This window comes from Apis florea, unplaced genomic scaffold (assembly GCF_048593485.1).
Source record: "Apis florea isolate Af1SG1 unplaced genomic scaffold, ASM4859348v1 contig_2897_pilon, whole genome shotgun sequence".
NCBI lineage: Eukaryota > Metazoa > Arthropoda > Insecta > Hymenoptera > Apidae > Apis > Apis florea.
Genome location: NW_028256665.1, coordinates 4,567,617 through 4,587,885, shown reverse-complemented (window position 1 = coordinate 4,587,885; position 20,269 = coordinate 4,567,617). Strand labels below are relative to the sequence as shown.

Below are 20,269 nucleotides of genomic sequence, written 5' to 3'. Positions count from 1 at the left end.
TCGACAACTTCATTGTGGAAATTTATTTTTAGCAGAACCCTCTTGCGTCTTGTACAAGAATCCAACCGATTCTATCTCCAATACGCAAAAATTCTGATCCGACGTTATGAAAGCTGTAATTTACAGCTTGTCGTATGTAAATTCGCTAATAGTATTTTACTATCAATAAACTATTACAGGGGAATCGAGGCGTAAAATATGTAGCTTTGTTAATAACAAGCTAGGCAAACATAAATTCTTCGTGTCGAAATAATGATTAATATAAATTATCAAGAATTTGACGATATACGCGGAGATATAATAAAAAATTGATCGAATTAATTTTAAATACTACTCATTCGATACAAGGATAACAAATGATCTTTGTCGCGGTTGTGATTAATTTAACGTTTGTCACTTTTGATAAACGTATTTGCACACTCGTGATCACATATATATTTTCATTTTCATACATTATTATTATTATTATTATTATCATTATTATTATTATTATTATTATTATTATATTAAAATGGAACCGATAATCGAAGACAAGGATGATAGAGCAGGCAACAAAATTGCACGATAACGTTTATTTAACGACACGATGCAAATTGCAAATATGGGATAACGTGGAAAAATATCGCTCATTATTTCGTCTTCTCTTTTAGAATGCATTTAACCAAATTGCCGATTATCGTGTACGTGTATTAATAACACTGAAAATGCATATATTAAATGTCACTCGTTTTACGCTTCCACGAAAAAGAACTTGAAATGTCACGAGAGAATATTTGATTTACTGTTAAATTAAAATAATCGAGCGTAATTTCTCGAAAGAAATTTTATTTCACCTTTCACTCGTTATTGTTCGCGCGTTCACTTTATGGAATCTTTATTAAAAAGATTATTTTATTCACATTTGAAAAATTCGATCCCTTTTTTTCTTTTTCGCACCACTTTGATTCTTCAATATTTTTATATCACGACGAATAATTTTTGATCGCGACAATTGTTCCGACTTTTTCTTTAATCCCGTTCATCCGTTGTTCACGGATCAATATTGTTCAAAATTTTTGCATTTTCTACGCGTTTTATTCCTTATCACGAGGCCGGTAATTCGCTTCTGGTGGCCAGACCGCAACTGGAAGTGGCGACGATAGTAATCGTTTCATTAAGTCCATACCTCCACTTATGTTGTGTGGCCAGCTTGTTGACAGAGGTGATGCGTACAAGAAAAACAGAAACAGTTGTCGTTACTTATATAATTTTCACCACTGCTAAAAATGGTAAAACATTCCTGCGCGTTGACAATATCGGTATAACGTTACCGATTACTTTTACTTTCTTGCAAATACAAATTTCAACGTGGTAGATGGCGCAAAGTAAATAAATAATATTTGCTGTTTGAAATCGTTTGCAAACGCGAAATTTTTAAAAAAACGAGAAAAGTTAATATTTCGAATTTAAGTTACCGTGCGTTGTTCAAAATTGGAATAAAGCTCGAAGGGAAGGCAGGATTTTAAGGCGGTTATCGAAACCGCTATTGTTATCGGTGTCGTTGATAATAAAGCCACCGATGTAATGTACTGCATACTCAGCTAGAATTTTAAATGCTCTTCAATAGTGTGTGCAATACTCGTTCACCTGGTCGGTTCAATAACCCTTTTCCTAATAAAAAAACTGACGAAGAGGCAGATATACGACGCAAGTGCAAATAGGTGTGTGTGTGTGTGTATATATATATATATATATATAATATTTCTCGCTAGGATTAAAAGATTAAAAGTATATACACAACATAAAAACATTTCCTGCCCACTTGATTGGAAATTTATTTCTCGAACTCGAGGAAATCGTCTCGAGCAGATTGATATATTTCTTCATACTTTTCATTCTGTACATTTTATTTCGTTAAAACAATTTTTAGTAGAGGCAACTTTTCGAGAGATTCTAAATATTTAGAATCATTCAAATTAAGAACCCTCCCTTTCTTCAAAAAAAATCTTTTTATCTTTTATTTTCGAAATTTGTTGTCGAAACAAAGAGTATTACTCAACAAATTATCCAAAAGGAAGCGAATCGAATCGAAACGAGTTTGATCGATTCTTTGCCGCGGGGAAGATACGCGGTCGCCATGGGAACGAAACTTCCACTTATGGCCGATGTCGCGGCAAAAATTGCAGCGTACTTTCATCGTCGAGGTTATGCTTTGCGGTTGTTCCGCGGTTCTACGCGCTTATTCGCCACACGATTGAATCCCCTCGCAATCCAAAAATGATCGAAACGCCGTGCACATGCGAGAAAAAGAAGGAAGTGGAGGAGCGCACCGATGAGGTTTATCGGACCTGCAATCTTCCGACACGATTTATGTATCCCCGTAAGTGTGTGCAATTTATTAACATGACATTTTTCATATTTTTAACGAGTTACACGATCTTAATTATATAGCTTGATCGAATCTCGACGACAGATCGGTCGATAAATGCATGTATTTCTTCTTTCTCTCTTTTCTTCCTTTCGCTCGAATCGTTTTATGCAGTTCGTCGAATCGGTTCGCAGATTGATTTCGCGTGTAAAGTATACACGACAAGAAATTCCTCGTATATAACTAAAACGATAACGTTCTGCTATTAATAAGTCGGTATTGACGATCGTCGAAGCTTATCGGGCGAGCTACGTACATTTTTGCACATGTCATCACAGAAACCTTTTCACAAGATACAGACATGTTGTACGTACCACGTGTCGCATTTTCGTTCGTTAAATCGGATGTGCAATCTTTCGTAATCGGATCGGCTTCGTTTCTCGAGAATGGAAAGAATGATTTCACACGTGTCGAAATATCTACGCTCGTTTGTGGATTTGTGTCGTACACGTAATCACGACTGCAGAAAATATTCGTAGAAATATACATCGTCGAATATGCATTTTTCATGTATGACTGAGACGATATTAAAAGTGTAAATTAAACATTACGAACGTTACATTCCAATTTCTATCAATCTCTCGAGTATCGCAATGCTAATCCTCAAGAAACAGCTCAGAATACGCAGAAAAATAACTTGCCTGCGAATTGCCAAGTCTCCCCCATTAAGAGAAACATGCGAACAGATCTGTGTAAAAAAAAAAAATTTCACGGAAACGATGAATCTTCAATATCGGTACGAAGAAACCTTCTGGCTCTCCAATGCTGATCTCGATCGAAAATTGGCTCATTTTCAGGACGTGAAATACGGTTGATGTTAACGTTAATCAAGTATGAACTGTCGTTGTCACGGAGAAACTATCGTTTAAACCGAAACGGTAGGCAAGTTGCGAGTTTCGAGCGTTGAAAAATGGATAAAACTGGTGGAATTTGCAGAGAATTGTAGGTCGAGAATTGCAAATACGTACACGCTGTATATACGTGGAGGCTGATATATTTATCGAACGGTATCTGAGGAACGGTGACCGTTTCAGTTTGTTCCGTTGGCTGCACATCGAGACGCGATCCCTCCGTTCAGTAAGCATCCAGCATCTCTCCGCGTACCATGTGCTGCTTCCTCTTGCTCGTTTATCTCTTCTTATCGGTCACCGCTCGAGACGTCAGCGCGGAGGAAGTGGACTGCCAAGTTTATAATCATCTCTACGTCTGCCTGGGGAACAGCGTGCTGCACAGCGTCGCGTTCGAGGATGTGAACGCGGTGCAAACGATCGAGGATATCGAGCTGCACCTCGAGGGCCTCGGGATCCAGGATATCGCCAAGGACGCTTTCCTCGAGGTGGCCAACTCGTCCGCCCTCTACATCCGCGACAATCGATTGTCCAAGATTTTCAAACACTACTTCGCCGATTTGGACCAACTGACGTATCTCGATTTGAAGAACAACAGCATAGAGGACATAGAGGATGACTCGTTCGCCGAGTTGGACAGTTTGGAGACGTTGGTTCTGGATTACAATCGGATGATCGCCTTCCGCCCCGGCATGTGGAAGGGTTTGGTCGATCTCCACGAGTTGTACGCGACGAATAATAGGATCGCGTTGAGGAGGAACATGTTCAAAGGTCTGAGACACTTGGAGACGTTGGCCTTGGATTGTAACGAGATCAACGAGATACCGATCGGGGCGTTCAACGGGCTGCCCCATATCGATCTTCTTTATCTGTCGAGGAATAAAATCTCGTCGTTGCAGTTCGAGGTGTTTCGCGGATTAAGCGAGATCAACGAATTGGATCTCGGGCGAAATTCGTTGAGAAGCGTGTCCGGTGGGATTTTTCGTTATCTCAGGAATCTGAATTCTTTGTGGCTGAACGGGAATCAGATCGTCATGATTAAGGCGGACACTTTCGAGGGGCTGGACAATCTGTTGCTCCTGTTCTTGAACAGCAACAACCTCCGTTTCGTGGACATGTCCGCTTTCGCCAGGATGAAGAATGTTACCGTCGATCCCGGCTTCAAGATAGCCGGGAGGACGATGGACAATGTTTCAAACGTGCAAGGACGATTTCGTTGTAACAACGTCGCGTATCAGTTGCCTTACGAGTGCACGGAGATTGGACCTCTGCTTCATTGATGCATAAATTACCTGGAGTTAACCGGTGCCGGGTTTTTTTCATATAGAAACACGAGGAGATATAGTATATCCGTATCCATTGTTTGTAAACGAGAAATCATTGACGATCTTTTCTCTAGATTTTTTTTTTTTTTTTTTTTCATTAATCTTAATCACATTCCATTATTCCACATATTACGGATTTCCTTTCTTTTTACGGTGTACGAGTTTTCTTTTTAGAAAAAAAAAAAAAAAGAAGTGGAAAAGACTTGTTTAGAGACATTTGCATTTGCTCGTCGTTTCACAATTGTTTTTTTTTTTTTGTAAAAAATTTTCTATCATCGCTTCTAATTTTTGATGGAACTATCACTACTGTCACGAAAACGCCTATGTCAACTATGATGATTTATGTAAAATATTAGTAAAATAGACAAGGGAGGGAGGAAAACATCGTCTGTCGTGGACAACTTTATCCGATAAAAGATCGTTTTTTGCAGGAGTGTTCAAGGGATATCGTCAGGACGAGACTCCCCTGCCCCATCCTTGTTACAGAAGCACGGCGATGGATTATGGATGGTACGCGCCGACGATTCACACCGTGCCAACCTCTTATTATCCACGAGATAATTCTTTCAGCACGAATCAAGGACGCGGTGGAATGTATCGTAATTGTTCCTTGAATACGGTATTGGATAAGAGCAAAGTTTAAATTTCTCGTCTACGTCCGTAAATTCTAATCTCTTTCTCTCACGCTTGATCGCATTTGATTTGACCTCGTAATTTTGAAAATGAAGAAAATTATTTTCATTGATTAATACAACAACGATCACGAATTAATATAACTTTGACGATCGAATCGAATTATGATCAAACAAATTGTTATCGTTAAAATTATGTGCACGTAGACGATCGTGTATTTAACAACGAAATTGTTGATCATTGATTGTATCGAGAATTAAACACGTCGATCGTATTTCCAATGTAATTTCCAACAGGTGGAAATATATTCGAAATGTATTGATGTAATTTTCACGTTAATTTAAATAATTTAAATAATGGTTTAATAATGATTTTTGTCGAGAGAAGAGCGCGAGGCAAATAATCGTGGCAAAAGAGAACGAACACAAATTATAAACGTGCATATAGATTCAGATAGAAGACCATGTTCTTCCAACACTTGATACGTGTACTTTAGAAAGAGATATGAACGAACATATTGTAATTGCGAAATGAAAAAATTATCAAGTATATGGAGATTCATTAAAAAGGAAAAAAAGAAAATGTGTACGATATATCTGAATAATTAATAAATTTTTTCAATTTTATGTATACATAAATACTTAATATTTAAAAATTAAGAGATAAGGTTGTAATATTTCAAAGTCATAAGTATAATATTTTATTTTTTTTTTTTTTTTTTTTTCTTTATTGTTACAGTTTAGCTTACGTATCGCAGTAATCGTATTTCAACCAGAACCTAGTCGGGCCACGCAGAGTTACAAAGAGCGTCCCGAAATCTAGCACGGAATCGAAAGTCGTTTTCCTCCCTTTCGATCGTTATCTTACTGGGATAAGTACAATATCGTTTATACGCTCACTAACGTTTGTTGTTCTCCTCGTTTTACAGGATTACTTGATCGGGATTCTTTTCTTTTTTTTTTCTTTTTTTTCTTTTTTTTTTTTTTTCTCCCTCTTTTTTCCTCGTCAATTCATCAGAAGAGTTTTTAATCTGCGTTACTCGACTTCGGAAGTATATTAATAACATCTTATAACTTTTTGAGTGCATGCCATTCGTCCATTACGCTGCATTAGTATGATCATCATAGTGGTAAATGTTTAACTCTTCAACATATATATTTTTTTTTTATGTATTTATATATATAATATATTTATATATTTATATATTTATAAATGTGTGTACATAACACAATGAGATAGCTCAATTCGTTAAAGAGTTCTTAATATTTCAATGTCTTAACAACCGTAACGACATTCAAAACGTTTCGATAACGTTTCACCAGTCCAATATGGCAAATATTTATTTATTCATTTATTTATTTATTTATTTATTTTCTGTTGGTGTGCATGAATGGATGAATACACAATTCTAGTCGAAGAAACTCTGTTAACGTATGTGTCGTTTGTTTTTTAACGGGGGTCCACGTCGAAAGTCTTACGGAGACACCATAAAGATATTCCACATCTGATAGTGCAGCCTTAAAACCGGTATACAATCCAAGAATATATCACGCGACAATTTTTTCGTCCAACAATTTTCCACCACCTTTTTCAACAGAGAGTGGAAAATCGTACGAAACGCAAAATCGGCGCGCGATCGATATAAAATCTCTTCGAATCGATCATCGATCACGAGTATACATCGAGCGAGTATACAACACGGATTACAACGAAATTCGATCGAAATTTCCAAAATTTTAGCTGAAAAAAATATTTCATATCTATCATTAGAATTCCAAAGGAAAATATTAAAAGCGGTGCGAGTCGGTAAGCATAAGATCCAGCACCCTTCGTTCGTACTCCTTTTGGGACGTTCCACGGTACGTTCGAATGACGAGGACACTCGATCCCCGATGAAAATTTGATTAAGGCCATGAAATGATCACCGGGCATCGAGCATCGCTCGCCATCACGAGGAAGACTCCCTTGATGATGTTCCATGAAACGGCGTGCTCGTTACCTACGACCACCCCGGTTTATCCTACGATCCCACGAAAGGGGGCATCGTTTCACCTCGCTTCGATAGGGCATAGAGAACGGTCGAAAACCAATCTTCTATCCGTGATATCTCGAACAAGTTGGAACGATCTTGTTAACCATCCGCCCGTGACGCTTTCCAACGAAATAAAGCGGCGGTAGGATCGGTAACGAGCACTCGACGTGCACCCAACACCCAACGGTATCTCTTTACACGTGCCCTCTCGTATCTCTATACACAAACCTATACATTGTTGTACTACATTTTATTTTTCTTCTCCCGTATTTCTAAATATGCTTACTTGCGCTTACTGGATTAGTAGAGCTACCCCCAATATTTACTTCTGATGAATCCTTAACAGCTAAAAAACGATGACAGATAGAACTCGCATTTTACTCGCATTTAATTCAACATCCTTTCCTTCCTTCCTTCCTTCCTTCCTTCCTTCCTTCCTTCCTTCTCTTATTCGGCGGTTACAGTTAAAAGATAGTAATGTAAACGGTCGTACGATCGGAGAATTTTTCGTTAATTGATCGGTGTGTAACGATGGTATAAATTCGAGCGATCGTTGCCTCCACGTGAGCCGTGCCGCGATCCACGATCGTTCGTGTAACGATTTGATTTCGTTGTCCGTCACGATGTCTTATAGTCAAGATACGCTTGGAAACGCATCCGCATCGTTTTAACGCGTTCTTGTGCAGTATGAGCACACGGGTACGAGAGAAATAATAATACGAGGAAACGCGATCGACGAAGCGGCACACGCGACTTTTCTTTTTATGCGCGATCCAACGATCGAACTCGGGACGCTTTTGATGGCGTGTTTTTTCTTTCTTTCTTTTTTTTTTTTTTTTTTTTTGGTGTCGATGGCATTCCTATGAAGCCTACGAAAAGAGAGAAGATTTATTCGTCCAAACGATTTCGACGGTTCGATCGCGCGGATTGATTTTCTTGAAGGGAGAATGTTCTAATTGAGTAATTTTTCTTCTTTTTTTTTTTCTTTTTTTCTTTTTTTTTTTTCTTTTTCCTTCGCGGCGCATCTGAGATACGCGCGCCGCGAAACAGAACATCGAGATTAATAATCTAACTCTACTCTCTCACATTTGTCTCTTGCCGAGTGGAACGCTCGTGGCGTCTCGCTCTATTCTGTAATATATATATATATATATACCTTATATTGTCGTACAATTGAATATCGAATGTTGGCGTAACAGAGGCACGCCCCGTGCCACCGATGACTCTCTTTCTCTCTTTCTCTCTCTCTGCTCCAAGATCGAGAATCGGGAATCTTGATGAGATACGCTTTTCGTATCGGCGCGCGAGGACGTTCCATCTTTCCGTTTTAACTTGGTATTCGCTTTTCTCTTCGGATTAATAATAAACGTTTCTCACCGATTTTACAATTAATTAGACCTGAAAACATCCTTACACCTTACGAAAGGACGCTTTTACGCGTCCCCTTGAGAACAATAGACTGGTTCCTCTGTTGTTCGTCCGGGGTGATTAGCTACAACTGCCGCGTATCATTATTTATTATTACACAGTGTGTATATGTATATATATATATATGCATGTACGTATATATAATATATCGTGTGTACATAATATATTCTTGTATCGTGAGTACGAGTGTTGTTTGTTGTTTGTTAATGTGATGTATGATACATGTGGACTAGCACTCATTGAAATCAAGGAGGTAACATACGGTGTTACATATAGAGCCTACCGTACTTAACTAGCCTACGATGATAATCTCACCTTATATCAACGATCTGTTATCTTTCATTTAACGCTCGTTTTTAACGCTATTGTTATTAATCTTTAAGTTCGTTACACAGAGACATTGAATAATCGTAATTAAGAGAGCGACGAGTGCGTGTTCGCCTCGATCATCGTGGCGAAACCGTGGATCCTCGTGCCATCGATCGATAATCGGCTAAATTCTTATTCGAGCAAGATCGTTTAGATTATTTATTATCCACCCACCCCTTCGTTCCACGATTCGTTGTAATACGGTTTCTCGGTATATATAGTAATAAATCTTGGTGTTTCGTTTCGCTATTCGAGAGAGGGGGAGTAAGGAGTAAAATTTTGGATCTTTCCGAAACAAGGGAAACAAGGAAGGAAATTAAATAATAATAAATTAGGCGAATCGATTGATCTAATTGATCGGGGAAATGATCGATTTGAGCAAAGATAGATATCGCGTAGAGGAGGAGATTTAATGACGAAAATGAATTTCGTGCGTTTAAATGGAAACGGTATGGGGAGGAGGGAAAGCAACGAGGCACTAAATTGGCATTCGAACGTCAGTCATGAGCTGGAATCGTCGATCTGATCGGCACGAGACACGGTTTGGCCTTCGATTCGATAACGTTATAACGCCCGCGTTGCGTATCTACTTTTCTTCGGCGGAGATGCTCCTGGAACGTATATTTCTAAGCGCGTGTATCCTAATCTATTCACGATCGAACGCATTTCGAAGCTTCTTCGTCACGAGAAGTGTTCTCTCGAATCGAGATTGATATTGGTTCGAGCGAGAGAAGCCTCGAAACGACGAGATAACGCGATAATTAGCGTTATCATCGCGAGTTTCCTTCGACTTTTTTTTCGTTTCTTCTTTTCTTTTCTTTCTTTTCCCTTCCTTCCTTCCTTCCTTCCTTCCTTCCTCTTTTTCTTTCTTTCTTTCTTTCTTTCTTTCCTTCTTTCTTTCTTTCTTTCTTTTTTTTTTTTTGGTTTTTTTTAATTTTATTTCTTATGATTTTTCTTGTTTTTTACTTTTTTTTTGGTTGGAACTTATATCTACGATGTCGTTATCCAAGGCATCTAAATTATTATAGTTCCACGATGTCTTAGAAAGTAAATCTATGAATGGTAAATTCTTAACCAACAACGGTATTACGGTGACGCAAGGATCCTAAGTAGATTAGCTTAATTGTAATATTATTTTTTCCGGCAAGAAGGAAACAGAGATTTTTGGATGACGAAATTTCGGCGCGAAATAAAGCGCCAATTTTTATAAAAGATCCCTCGCCGTTACGCGGGGCGGTGTATGCGGTTGATCTTTTACATCGAATAGAAATTAAAAATGATCTATCAGCTTGCTACAAGTTTTCACAGACACACACGGTGGCGCTACGACGAAATCAAAAGTGACGCGTAACACGAAAACACGATCAGAACCTAATGGAAAGGTGTTGTAAACAGGCTGCTGCTCGCTACATCACACGGGCACTAGAAACAAATTACAAACTCGTCGATCGAAGATTCTTTAAGCATGATCGAGCAACTGTTGAAATGCTTAAACGACGTGAGTGAGGTTGCTTGCGTTTTGTTACATTTGGTGTTACATTCAGAATCGATCATCCGCTCGATCCTGACAAACGTCTTCTCCTTATATTGATTCGCATAAAAAAAAAAAAATGATATTTCTGATCACAGGTAGTGATAACCTTAGATTAGAAGACCAGGTTTGGTAATTAAAGCTAAGCTAAGAAAAATCGTCAACCGTTTTTACGTTTCGTTGAAGATAACGCGGTAACGCGCGATAACAATTGACGTTTCAATCCAGAACAGATTTATTTCGTTGGAACGATAATCTTGTTACAAAAAAAAGATCAAGTTAACGTTGCGCGTTAAAAAACGTTGTCGTCATCGGATTCTCTCACAGATGATCGTTGATGACCCGCGGTTCGATTCCGCGTCCCGTAATTTCCCTTCCTACAAATGGATAACCGCTAAAGATCTCCCCCAAAAAGCGTGCTCGCTAATAATCACTAGTCATCATCGTAAGGTAATCATCGAAGTCAATGCCGTTTATTCGTCTAGAGATTGCAACAACACCTGAACCCAAACTGCCTCTTCTTCTATGTCCTCTTTTTTTTTTTTGTTTTTCTTTTTTTTTTTTCTTTTTTTTTTCTTTTTTTTTCTCTATCCTACCTAGTGCTTAAACTTGCACCCCTGAGATATTCGTTAACCTTTAACCTTGTCTACGTATCAGTACGGATTCTGTTAGGGATCGAATTCGTCCATTTTCGAAATGAATCTATCTCTAGCTTTCTCTCCTTTTTTTTTTAATTTTTTTTTTTTTTTCTTTTTCCTTTATTTCGTTCGCATCGTGGCGTCAGCTCGGAAAGCAGCTTTTTTATCTCGTTTCATCCGGATGAGTTTTTTTGTACTTTGTCGCGTACAACGAACAATTTTCGTAAGGTTTTCGATCGTAAAGATTGTCCAGGATTTTATCTTCCCGCGTTCTCTCTCGCATCTCGCGTTAAAGATTATCAATGTTTTCCAATATCGTAATAGTAGCAGCTAGATAGTCATCTAGTCATCTGTTGCAATTATTACTTCAGATTTCTGAACTATACGTATGTCGTGGAATTTAGGCAGCCTTTTCTAAGCCTTTTCTATCCTCTCACGACTCTAAACCCTCTAACCTCTTCGTCTACGTCCTCCTCCTCGTTGTCCCGTTCTACGAATAATCGAAATAAAAAATATCAGGCAATTTCAACATTCTATTTGTCGCAATAATTATCACTCTGACTATCTCTGAGCTTCTCTGCTAGAAGAACTAAACTCGTTGAATTTGTGAAACGCTCACAAGATTCTGCTCTACTACTCTTCTCTCCGCGACTCTAGAAAACTCATTTAAATCTTTTCTACCGGGTTTTACTCCTTTACTCCTCTACGTATCATTCTGCCTGTCGTTGAATAATCGATGAATAATCGAAAGAGAATCGAAATACAAATAAGCGAACCGTGATCGGATCTAAGACACACGGTGATGGCCGAACGGAAGCGAAGAAATGAAATGTGATTAATTATCTTTGCTACGATAAGAGGGTTCGCGTGTTCGATCGAGCCGAAACTAACTTGGTTTCGCTTGTTGTTGTTGATCTTGATTTAAACTTGGACGGTGTACCTGCACTTATCCACATGATATCGAGATGCTGTGTGAATCAACAAGCAAGCTCGTTGCAATTATCGATGATGCGAAAAGGGTAAAAACGGTGGGTGCACGCGTTTTCGAGGTGTATAAAAAGTACAAACAACATAGAGGTCTGATTAAGTGATTAAGTGCAACGGTGAACGTGTGTACGTACGTACGTATGTACGTGTATATGCTCTTTGAAACGCGTACTCTTTTGGACTGCTTTCGAATCGGGTGAGAAACAGGTGACAAGAAGGGCACTTAAGTTATCAAGGCACATCAAAAACCAAACCATCGGACGTCTATTACATATATTCGAAATTAACTCGTGACTCGTGGGTTCCGTTTTAAAATTCATCGTTTTTTTCTTTTTCTTTTTTCTCTCGCTCTTTCTTTCTCTCTCTTTTCTCTCTCTCTCTCCCTCTCCTTTCTCTTTCAACGGATATAACTAACTTATCAACTAAAGCTAGATGCACACAGGGAGATATATCGATCGATTTATAATTGTGCAATAGAGAGGATGGACTGAATTCACGTCTTTGCGTTTATCGTTTATATACCTCGTTGATATTTCTGTGAAATTCGGTACGCGTAAAGCACGTGCTGATGTCGATTTCGTAACCGAGAGAAGAAAAATGGAAACGAAAGAAGGCAAATACACGTTCCTTTATACACGTACGATCCTATACGCAATCCCCCACTGTATCCTTGTCGCGCAATTAACGAAGGGAAATGGGAAAAAATTCTGAATCAAAATTCCTGTATCGTGGGTAAAATCGAAATCGAGGGTAAACCGAGGTTTAAATATTAGAAAATATTAGAAGAACGTTAGAATGTTTGTTCTCGTTCCTTTCCAAAGCTGACACCACGAGGTCCTCGTCCATTCGTCCGTAATACGTTTATCAGCCCTTATGCTAATTGGTAAATTGAGATCATTGGATAAAGAAGTTTCGTTCCCTCTCCCTTTTCCTTAGCTTCTTTTTTTTTTTTTTTTTTTTTTTTTGGTTTGTTTTGTTTTGTTTTGTTTTTCGTCCTTTTTGCTTCCTTTGTCGTCGATCGATTTTTAATTCGAACATTGAAACATTGAAATCGATCCTTCGTGCACCGAGTCAAAGGAGCTCGAACGAAAACGAACGAAGCGAAACGAGGAGGGACGAGGAAACGCTCGAGATTATATATTTGCAGATCGTCGTGCAAAAATTTGCTTGGTGTGACTCGGATTTTTGCCAGGATTTCGCAAAAATCGCGTTTACTGAATGCCCATGTAATTAAACATCATTATCGTTTTTATCGTTCTTCGCGGCGACTAGTGGCCGCGCTTTTCCCTTTTCGCTTCCCGTTCCTAGTTCACGAACCCGTTTCTTTTTTATTATTTTTTTTTTTTATTACATTTTGATTTCATCGGTAATGTTCTTAAAGCCTACGGAACAACGAACATCTCGTTTTTCGTGAATTTTCAGCAAGCATTTTTGCCGAATCTCTCACCCTCCCTCCCCTTTCCATTTCTTTTCCTTCCCTTTCTCTTCCTTTACGAAATGACTTGTACACGTGTGCGTGAAAATTTAAGAAAAAGAAGCGGTTCGTCATCGGAATTGCAGGACAGTTTTCAACATCGAGATGCTCACTACTGTTCGAGACGATGAATTTTCTTTTTCTTTTTCTTCTTCTTCCTTTTTTTTTTTTTTTTCTTTTTGAACAAGATCCAAATCGAAAGGTCGTCGGGTCGAGCGGGTTTACTTTTTTAGCGGGCCGAAACGTAATTTTAATTTTTCAAAAACCGACGACTCTGCGGAATAAATTTTCCTCTTCTCAAGTCCCGTTTAATCCAAACGTTTGCGCTGTTCACATGCACGATGTCAAAGTACTGCCCGGTCTCGAAATCTTAATGACTATTTGTGCGCTTAAGATACAGACTCGTCGATCGACGTGCTCTTCTTCGTGGTCGGCGCGTTTTTTCGAAATCGAGATTTCTTTTTTTTTTTTTTTTTTTATTCTTCCTTTTCACGCGACGATCGATCGATCGATACAGAAGTCTTCTCTAGCCAAATGTTCAGTATAATGCCCGAATCTCCTCTTTTTTTTGTTTTCCTCAATCATATTGAATGACGTCGGTTTACAAATACTTTTTAATAAAATTTTACAAATATGTATTTTACTGCAGGAATTTTTCCATCACCCGTTTAAATTTATAACCCATCGTTTTTTTTTTTTCCTCCCTCCCACCCATCCTCTCTTCCCGCTTTCCCCCCCCCCTCTCTCTTTTTTTTCTTTTTTCTTTTTTTTTTTTCTCTCCTCCCCTTCACTTTCCCTCCCGTTCACCCTCCCTCGCCTTTAGACAATGCTATTAATCGAAAGTTAAGCCTAAAAAGTGGACGCCTGAAGTAAAAGTCGGATGAGGAGATGACAGGGGCCTATGGTATATATCTGTTGCCTGTTGGAATCGAAAAACCAAGTGGCGGAGTTTCCCGTAGTACGAGACGAGTATATGCAGAACGGATACGTCGATGGTAACGAAACATAACCGGACACACTTGGAAAAGTATTCATTTTTTCTTCCTCTTCTTTCTTTTCTTTTTTTTTTTTTTTATTTCTTTTTTTTCGTTTTTATATATTACACATCATTATTATCTTCCCTCCCCTTCCCCCTTTTTAATTTTCGTTCTTTTCAACCTGAGAGAATTTTTTTCCCTAACCAACTATGTAAATGCTGAATAATACATCGAATAATACATCATAGAAATCTACATTACGATTTATTTTTTTACTTTTTATTTTTTTCTTACTTTTTACTCTCTTTCTAATATACATAAACGACCACGACTCTATCCTTTCTTTTCTTTTTAAAACCCCCGTTCAATTTTTGCTCCCCACCCACCCCTTATCGAAAATACGTTAGTTAATGATTAATATCGCGGTATAGATTAATAATAATAATAATAATTAAGTATTGGGTATAATAGCGATCAGAAGCGAAAGAAGTTCCAGAGAAAGAACAAGTAAGTTTTCTTTTTAACAATTCGATAATTCGAGAATGTAATGAGAAATTAATTCGAAGAAACGAGGTGTCGTCAAATGAGATTTTTTTAAAGAGTTATGTTTATGTTTATACACATCGCCGTGGACCGTTAGCAAAATTTACATCGTTACATAGCGTCCAGTGTGGGACGCGAGCGTCATTTAAATCAGCTTTTGATGATCTGCAAATATATCCTCGTCGAGGATATAGTCTCCCCTTCTCAATCCTCAATAATAATTCGTTCCAAATTTTTAGAGATTATTTTAAAACGAGATTGCCAAATATTTTCCAAAAAAAAAGAAAAAAAAAAACTATCCATACATCGATTACAAACGAGAACAAATATATATACAAAAATATAATAATTCATCGAAGAAGCAACAAGTTTTCTTCCAATACCAATTTATAAACCAATTTATATATTCTAATAATTCTTCGTCTCCTTTGTTTCAGTGCACACACTCGTCCCCCCCCCCCCAAAAAAAAAAAGAAAAAAATTTTACATATCCCCAAAGATTCCCGCGAACGTTTTCCGAAGATTCTTCATCGTGTCTTCGGTGTCCTCGCTCTGTGATTGGCTGCCTTGTCTGTGGAAAGGTACTCTCGATGTCGGAGCTTCGTCTTGGCGTCGGCCAACCGACGGCGCGCTGCTCACTGTACTCGATTGCGACGCTGCGAAGAAACGGCGAACGTTATCATCGGTGTGTCAATTTTTTGATTCGTTTTGAGTCACGCGATCGGTAATAATCAGTAGTAATTCGAGACCTTGAGAATCGCGTCGTTGCAGTTGATGGTGGCTGTCGGAGGTGGTCACGTCGCCGGCCACTGCTGTCGTCGAGCCGACCGAACCCAAGCTTCCTATGCTAGCCATCGATCCCATGCTCCCGTGCGATCCCAAGGGAGCTGTTGGCGGCATGGCGCGATCCTCGACGGGACTCGTCGCTTGGCTCGAGCCGGACATCGATCCTTTCGATGTTGTTTTCGTCAAAACGCTCGGCGGCCGGCAAAATGCCTGGATAAAAATTACATAATTTCTAAGGAAAGAAAAGGGAAGAAGAATAGAAGAGACGAGTAAGGAGAGTCTATCTAAAGATCAAAGGTGTTCGGATCTATTCGAAGGCATGTTTCTTTCTTTTCTCTCTCTACCTGCATTTTGGCGGTGACAAGATCCGCGATGTGGCGACGATCCTCCTCCTGCGAGTCTCCCATCAACGATAACGCGCTATCGTTCACTTCGATTATGTACTCTCGGCCATCCTTGCCGACCAGCAGCTCGATCGCGCAGATGTCCAACCCGCCGAACAATTGGGCCACCTGGTCGACCCAGGCGCGATGTCTCTCGCTCACCGCTAATTGCTCCAACATCGCCGAACCGGTGTTAGATTTCCAGTTTCCGCTTATGCTCTTCCGCCTGGGAGGAACGAGGATCAGGAGAGCTCGTTAATCAAGTGTCTTCAACTCGAACGTCGGGGTTAACCATCGACGATCAACGATGAAGCGGAATAAGTTTTTCATTCGGTCTAATCGAGATTCTGATTTATTGAGTGATCGATATTCTCGATCGATATCTCGATATATATATATATATATAGAGAGAGAGAGAGGAACGAGAAAAAGGAAAATTGAGAATCGAGAGAGGATATTTTTTTTCCTTCGAATGGTATAACGGTATCGCGTTCATCGTTAAACGGTGAAAAGTGTAGAGAATCGAAATTCGTTCTGGCACGGTTACGTAATCGACGTTTCAGCTAGTCGAGGGTTAAGCGACACGTTCTAATTTCCATGGTGACCCGGTATATACACCGGTGGACAAGCTCGACTCGGTAACATTTACGGCAACGAGAGATCTGGGGGATCGATCTGGCAGGCGTATCGAGATACTCACATGAACGCCTTGTAGTTATTGCCTATTTTCTGCACGTGGACGTCGTATTTGGTATCGACATACGGTTCCGACGTGCAGTAAGTGTTGGCCAAAGCAGCCAAAGAGGCGAGATCTAGAAACTCTTGATTCGTCTCGGCACGGGCTTTTCCCACTCCTCCGTGGGCGTGTCCAAGTTTCACCACGACCGGGTAACGAGATGCACTCACCTGTAAAAAAAGGAAAGAAAGAAAGAAAGAAAGGAAAAGATCATTCGTTCAATCGGAAAGAGAGAATCGTAACGGGAGAATTGTACGTACATACGAATCGATCGAATCGAATTTCTCCTCCCTAGATCGTCGATAGATCTCGTGCAACGTTTCACGTTTTCTACGACGTGGAAACGCATATTCGTGGAAGAATCTAACCGGATATAAATCCGGGAGAGTCATCTCGAGCGGGCGAGAATCGTAGAAAGGAACGAGGTTTTCGTAGCGTTGCGATTATTCGATACAATTTTCTCGATGCGATTTCAACGTGGCCACTAAAGATCTCTCCGCGTGGAGAATCGATTAACAATGCACGCGGATTATATTCTGCATTCCCCTCTAATCAGAGGCAGAGAACCAGTCGGATGGGAGGACGCCTACAGCAATATCTGGGGCTAGTCTTCGGTGATCGAATACATTAACCGACATCTATGGATGAAGATCAAAGTCAGCCGATACGCGGGCGGTTGATTAAGCAGTCCACGATATTCGCGTGGGATGGATTATTAAATCGTTGAAGATGCCGCGACTCTAGTTGCATCCGTGCAACGAGATTAAAAACGCGGTGAAACGAGCGTGACTGAGATCTTGGTGGAGATCTTGATATACGACAGAGAGACGGTTGAAGATATAGCGTGAAATGGACGTGGTGGAGCCGTTGAAACGAGGAAACGGGGAGAATGCACGGAGAGTTCGAAAATCGTGCACACTCCCATCCAATCGGTACCGGTTTCGATCCTGATAATCGCGGAGTAGGATGTCCAGTCACGAATCTCACCCGATTCCACGGGGGGAGGGGAAAAAAAGGGTGAAGGCGGTTAAAATGTGAACGTTCTCTCCCGGTTATCCCGTTACCAGATAACCAAAGAATTCCACGTTAATAGAAACGAATCGAGTGGGATCGAGTGGGAAATTCCTGGTAAAAGCCACGCTTGATCCCTTTTTCGTTCTTCTTACTCGCGTTCACTATTTTCTCGGAACTTGGAATTCATGAATTTCGATCGATCGAACGTAACGCTCGTTTTATATCGTCTTGTTACGCTCAATACGATCAATGGAAACGAGTCGGCAGAAATTTCGATAAATTGCTTCAGCCTCTAATCTTTTCATTCCATACTGGATGTTGCGCACAAACGCGTCGTTTTTACAATAAAATTATTTTCCACGCGGTTCAATCCGTTCTCGGAACAAATTCAAGTATACGTGTCGATAAATCAAGATCCGTCGGAGCCGAGTCTCTCCGTTTGCACAATGTTTCACGGACACGGGGCGCGTGCGTATAGTCGTGTATTCAGAAAACTTAATCACGAGACCGTGTTTACAAACCGGGTTGACGTAGAAAAAGGAAGTGGCTGTTGAACGAATCCACGTCTGATGGGCGCACGTCCGGCCACCGCGGGCAGCCAACGCGCTGATTCCCCCGATAGTGCTCAAACGTATCCGTAGCCACGTGTTTGTACCGGCACGTGGGTGTCGCGAAAGTGGCTTTCTGAGCACCGCTGGACGCGTGTCCGTTCCATCCGCGTGGCACGAACACCAACGACGGGGATCAACGGCGAGGGAGACACGGAGATAAATCATTTATCATGCTCGAGGGGACTTTGGAGGAGTCCGAGGGGCAGGCCAGACGTACGCAGGGGGTGTCACCTTCGATTTTGTTCGTCGTACTTGAACGCACTAAAAATATAATACGGCCTGCCGCGCTCACGGAACGGAACTGCGTCCACACATCCGCGGGCTTGAAATAATTTTTTTCACCATTTTAACAGAGATTTCACGTTTTAGAATCCTTGGATCCTCTGCCGATTGATTATAGCTGCACCGATTCGGATTTTCGGACGATCTCGACCCAAGATTTTTCGAGACGAAGAAATTTTTATCTCGATCTGATCCGATCGAGAATCGAGAAATTAATTGATCTCTCGATCAACTTAAGAGAATTCACATGTTTGAGAAATTTCCAGATACCGAGATTGGTATGGATATATTGGTATTCGATCCTCGAACCGGAGCCTGATTTATAAGTACTTCACGATACTCCACGGATAACCGGAGCACGTCTATTTCTAATTCGCTCCGAGGTATATCTCGGCTCACGGTTCAGCGGCGAAGTTTTTTTTTTTTTTTTCAAAAACTCCCCGTGTTTTACGAGATTAAATCACGTGTACACGTAATGCGTATAATAAATATATAATTAATTCCCGTGTAACAACAACGATACGTGGAAAACGTACGAAGATAAGAAGCGCACCAAGCTATCGAATTTACGATTGGATCATCGCGTACCGGGGGCCCGAACAAACATTGCAAACGGGCATATTTTATCAGTGCCCGTTTATCGCTGTTGTCGTACGCCAAGCCTCCTTCTCTCTCTCTCTCTCTCTCTCTCTCTCTCTCTCTCTCGCTAATACGTTCGCAATATCTAACGCAAAGTTTCCGAACACGAAATAACGAAGGTTGGCCTCTCAACCCCCTCCCTTCGCCTCGTCGTTTCGTGAAAGGGAACTGTAAAAAGGGCCCCGGGACGTATTAAATGATAGTAATCGTGGATCAAACGGTGATGAGCGGAACCCCCGCGAGCACGTTTCGGCGAATCTCAGAGAGATTGGATCGCGGTGCACTCGTGGGAGGGAGAAGGAGGGCAAACGGCCAAGAAAAATGTAGATCGACTACGATGCTCGAAACACGAGGGCGTGAGACAGAGACAGAGGGAGAGAGGGAGGGAGACAGAGAGACGAAGCGTGCACCGGTGCGACAGAGAGAAAGAGAGGAGAGAGAGAGAGAGAGAGAGAGAGAGATGGCAGGCGCGAGAGAGATGGAGGACTGTGGGTGGCCGGCAGGAGACGCAAAGCGAGCAAAGGTATACACACCGATAAAGTGGGGGATGAGTGAGAGGTTGGAAGGGAGAAAACTCGAGTGGTGGGGGTTGGGAGGATCGTGTACGTGGACAGAGACGGGATGAA

At 40.5% G+C, this 20,269-nt stretch overlaps 3 protein-coding genes and 1 long non-coding RNA gene across 6 annotated transcripts in view; 2 read left to right on the top strand and 2 right to left on the bottom strand.

The window, feature by feature from the left end:
- Window positions 1–411: 411 nt before the first annotated feature.
- LOC147657744 (uncharacterized) lies at window positions 412–2,058 on the bottom strand. The gene is made up of 2 exons (XR_015291886.1): window positions 834–2,058; window positions 412–698 (listed from the first exon to the last, which is right to left on the bottom strand). It is a non-coding gene; the product is annotated as an uncharacterized LOC147657744 (long non-coding RNA).
- LOC147657743 (piercer of microtubule wall 1 protein-like) lies at window positions 1,994–5,845 on the top strand. The gene is made up of 2 exons (XM_086907515.1): window positions 1,994–2,359; window positions 5,012–5,845. Exons 1-2 carry the CDS (start codon window positions 2,257–2,259, stop codon window positions 5,221–5,223), a joined length of 315 nt encoding a protein of 104 aa, XP_086763641.1. The 5' UTR covers window positions 1,994–2,256; the 3' UTR covers window positions 5,224–5,845.
- On the top strand, window positions 3,470–4,965 carry LOC100869651 (uncharacterized). The gene has a single exon (XM_003698155.4). The coding sequence runs from the start codon at window positions 3,513–3,515 to the stop codon at window positions 4,533–4,535; it is 1,023 nt and encodes a 340-aa protein (XP_003698203.1). The 5' UTR covers window positions 3,470–3,512; the 3' UTR covers window positions 4,536–4,965.
- An 8,874-nt stretch (window positions 5,846–14,719) lies between the features above and the next one.
- The window catches only part of Syn (synapsin), a 40,483-nt gene continuing 34,933 nt past the window's right edge, over window positions 14,720–20,269 (bottom strand). For all 3 annotated transcript variants that reach the window (XM_086907513.1, XM_086907512.1, XM_086907514.1), the window contains exons 7-10: window positions 17,062–17,267; window positions 16,323–16,587; window positions 15,942–16,188; window positions 14,720–15,848 (exon numbers count right to left, since the gene is read on the bottom strand). In XM_086907513.1, the coding sequence (XP_086763639.1) occupies window positions 15,676–15,848; window positions 15,942–16,188; window positions 16,323–16,587; window positions 17,062–17,267 (891 nt within the window). In that variant the 3' untranslated portion in view covers window positions 14,720–15,675. The remainder of the gene's footprint in view (window positions 15,849–15,941; window positions 16,189–16,322; window positions 16,588–17,061; window positions 17,268–20,269) is intronic.

Coding starts and splice junctions, on each gene's coding strand:
- LOC147657743 (XM_086907515.1), top strand. CDS start 2,257: ATGATCGAAACGCCGTGCACATGCGAGAAAAAGAAGGAAGTGGAGGAG. Junction 2,360..5,011: donor GACACGATTTATGTATCCCC/GTAAGTGTGTGC, acceptor CGTTTTTTGCAG/GAGTGTTCAAGGGATATCGT.
- LOC100869651 (XM_003698155.4), top strand. CDS start 3,513: ATGTGCTGCTTCCTCTTGCTCGTTTATCTCTTCTTATCGGTCACCGCT.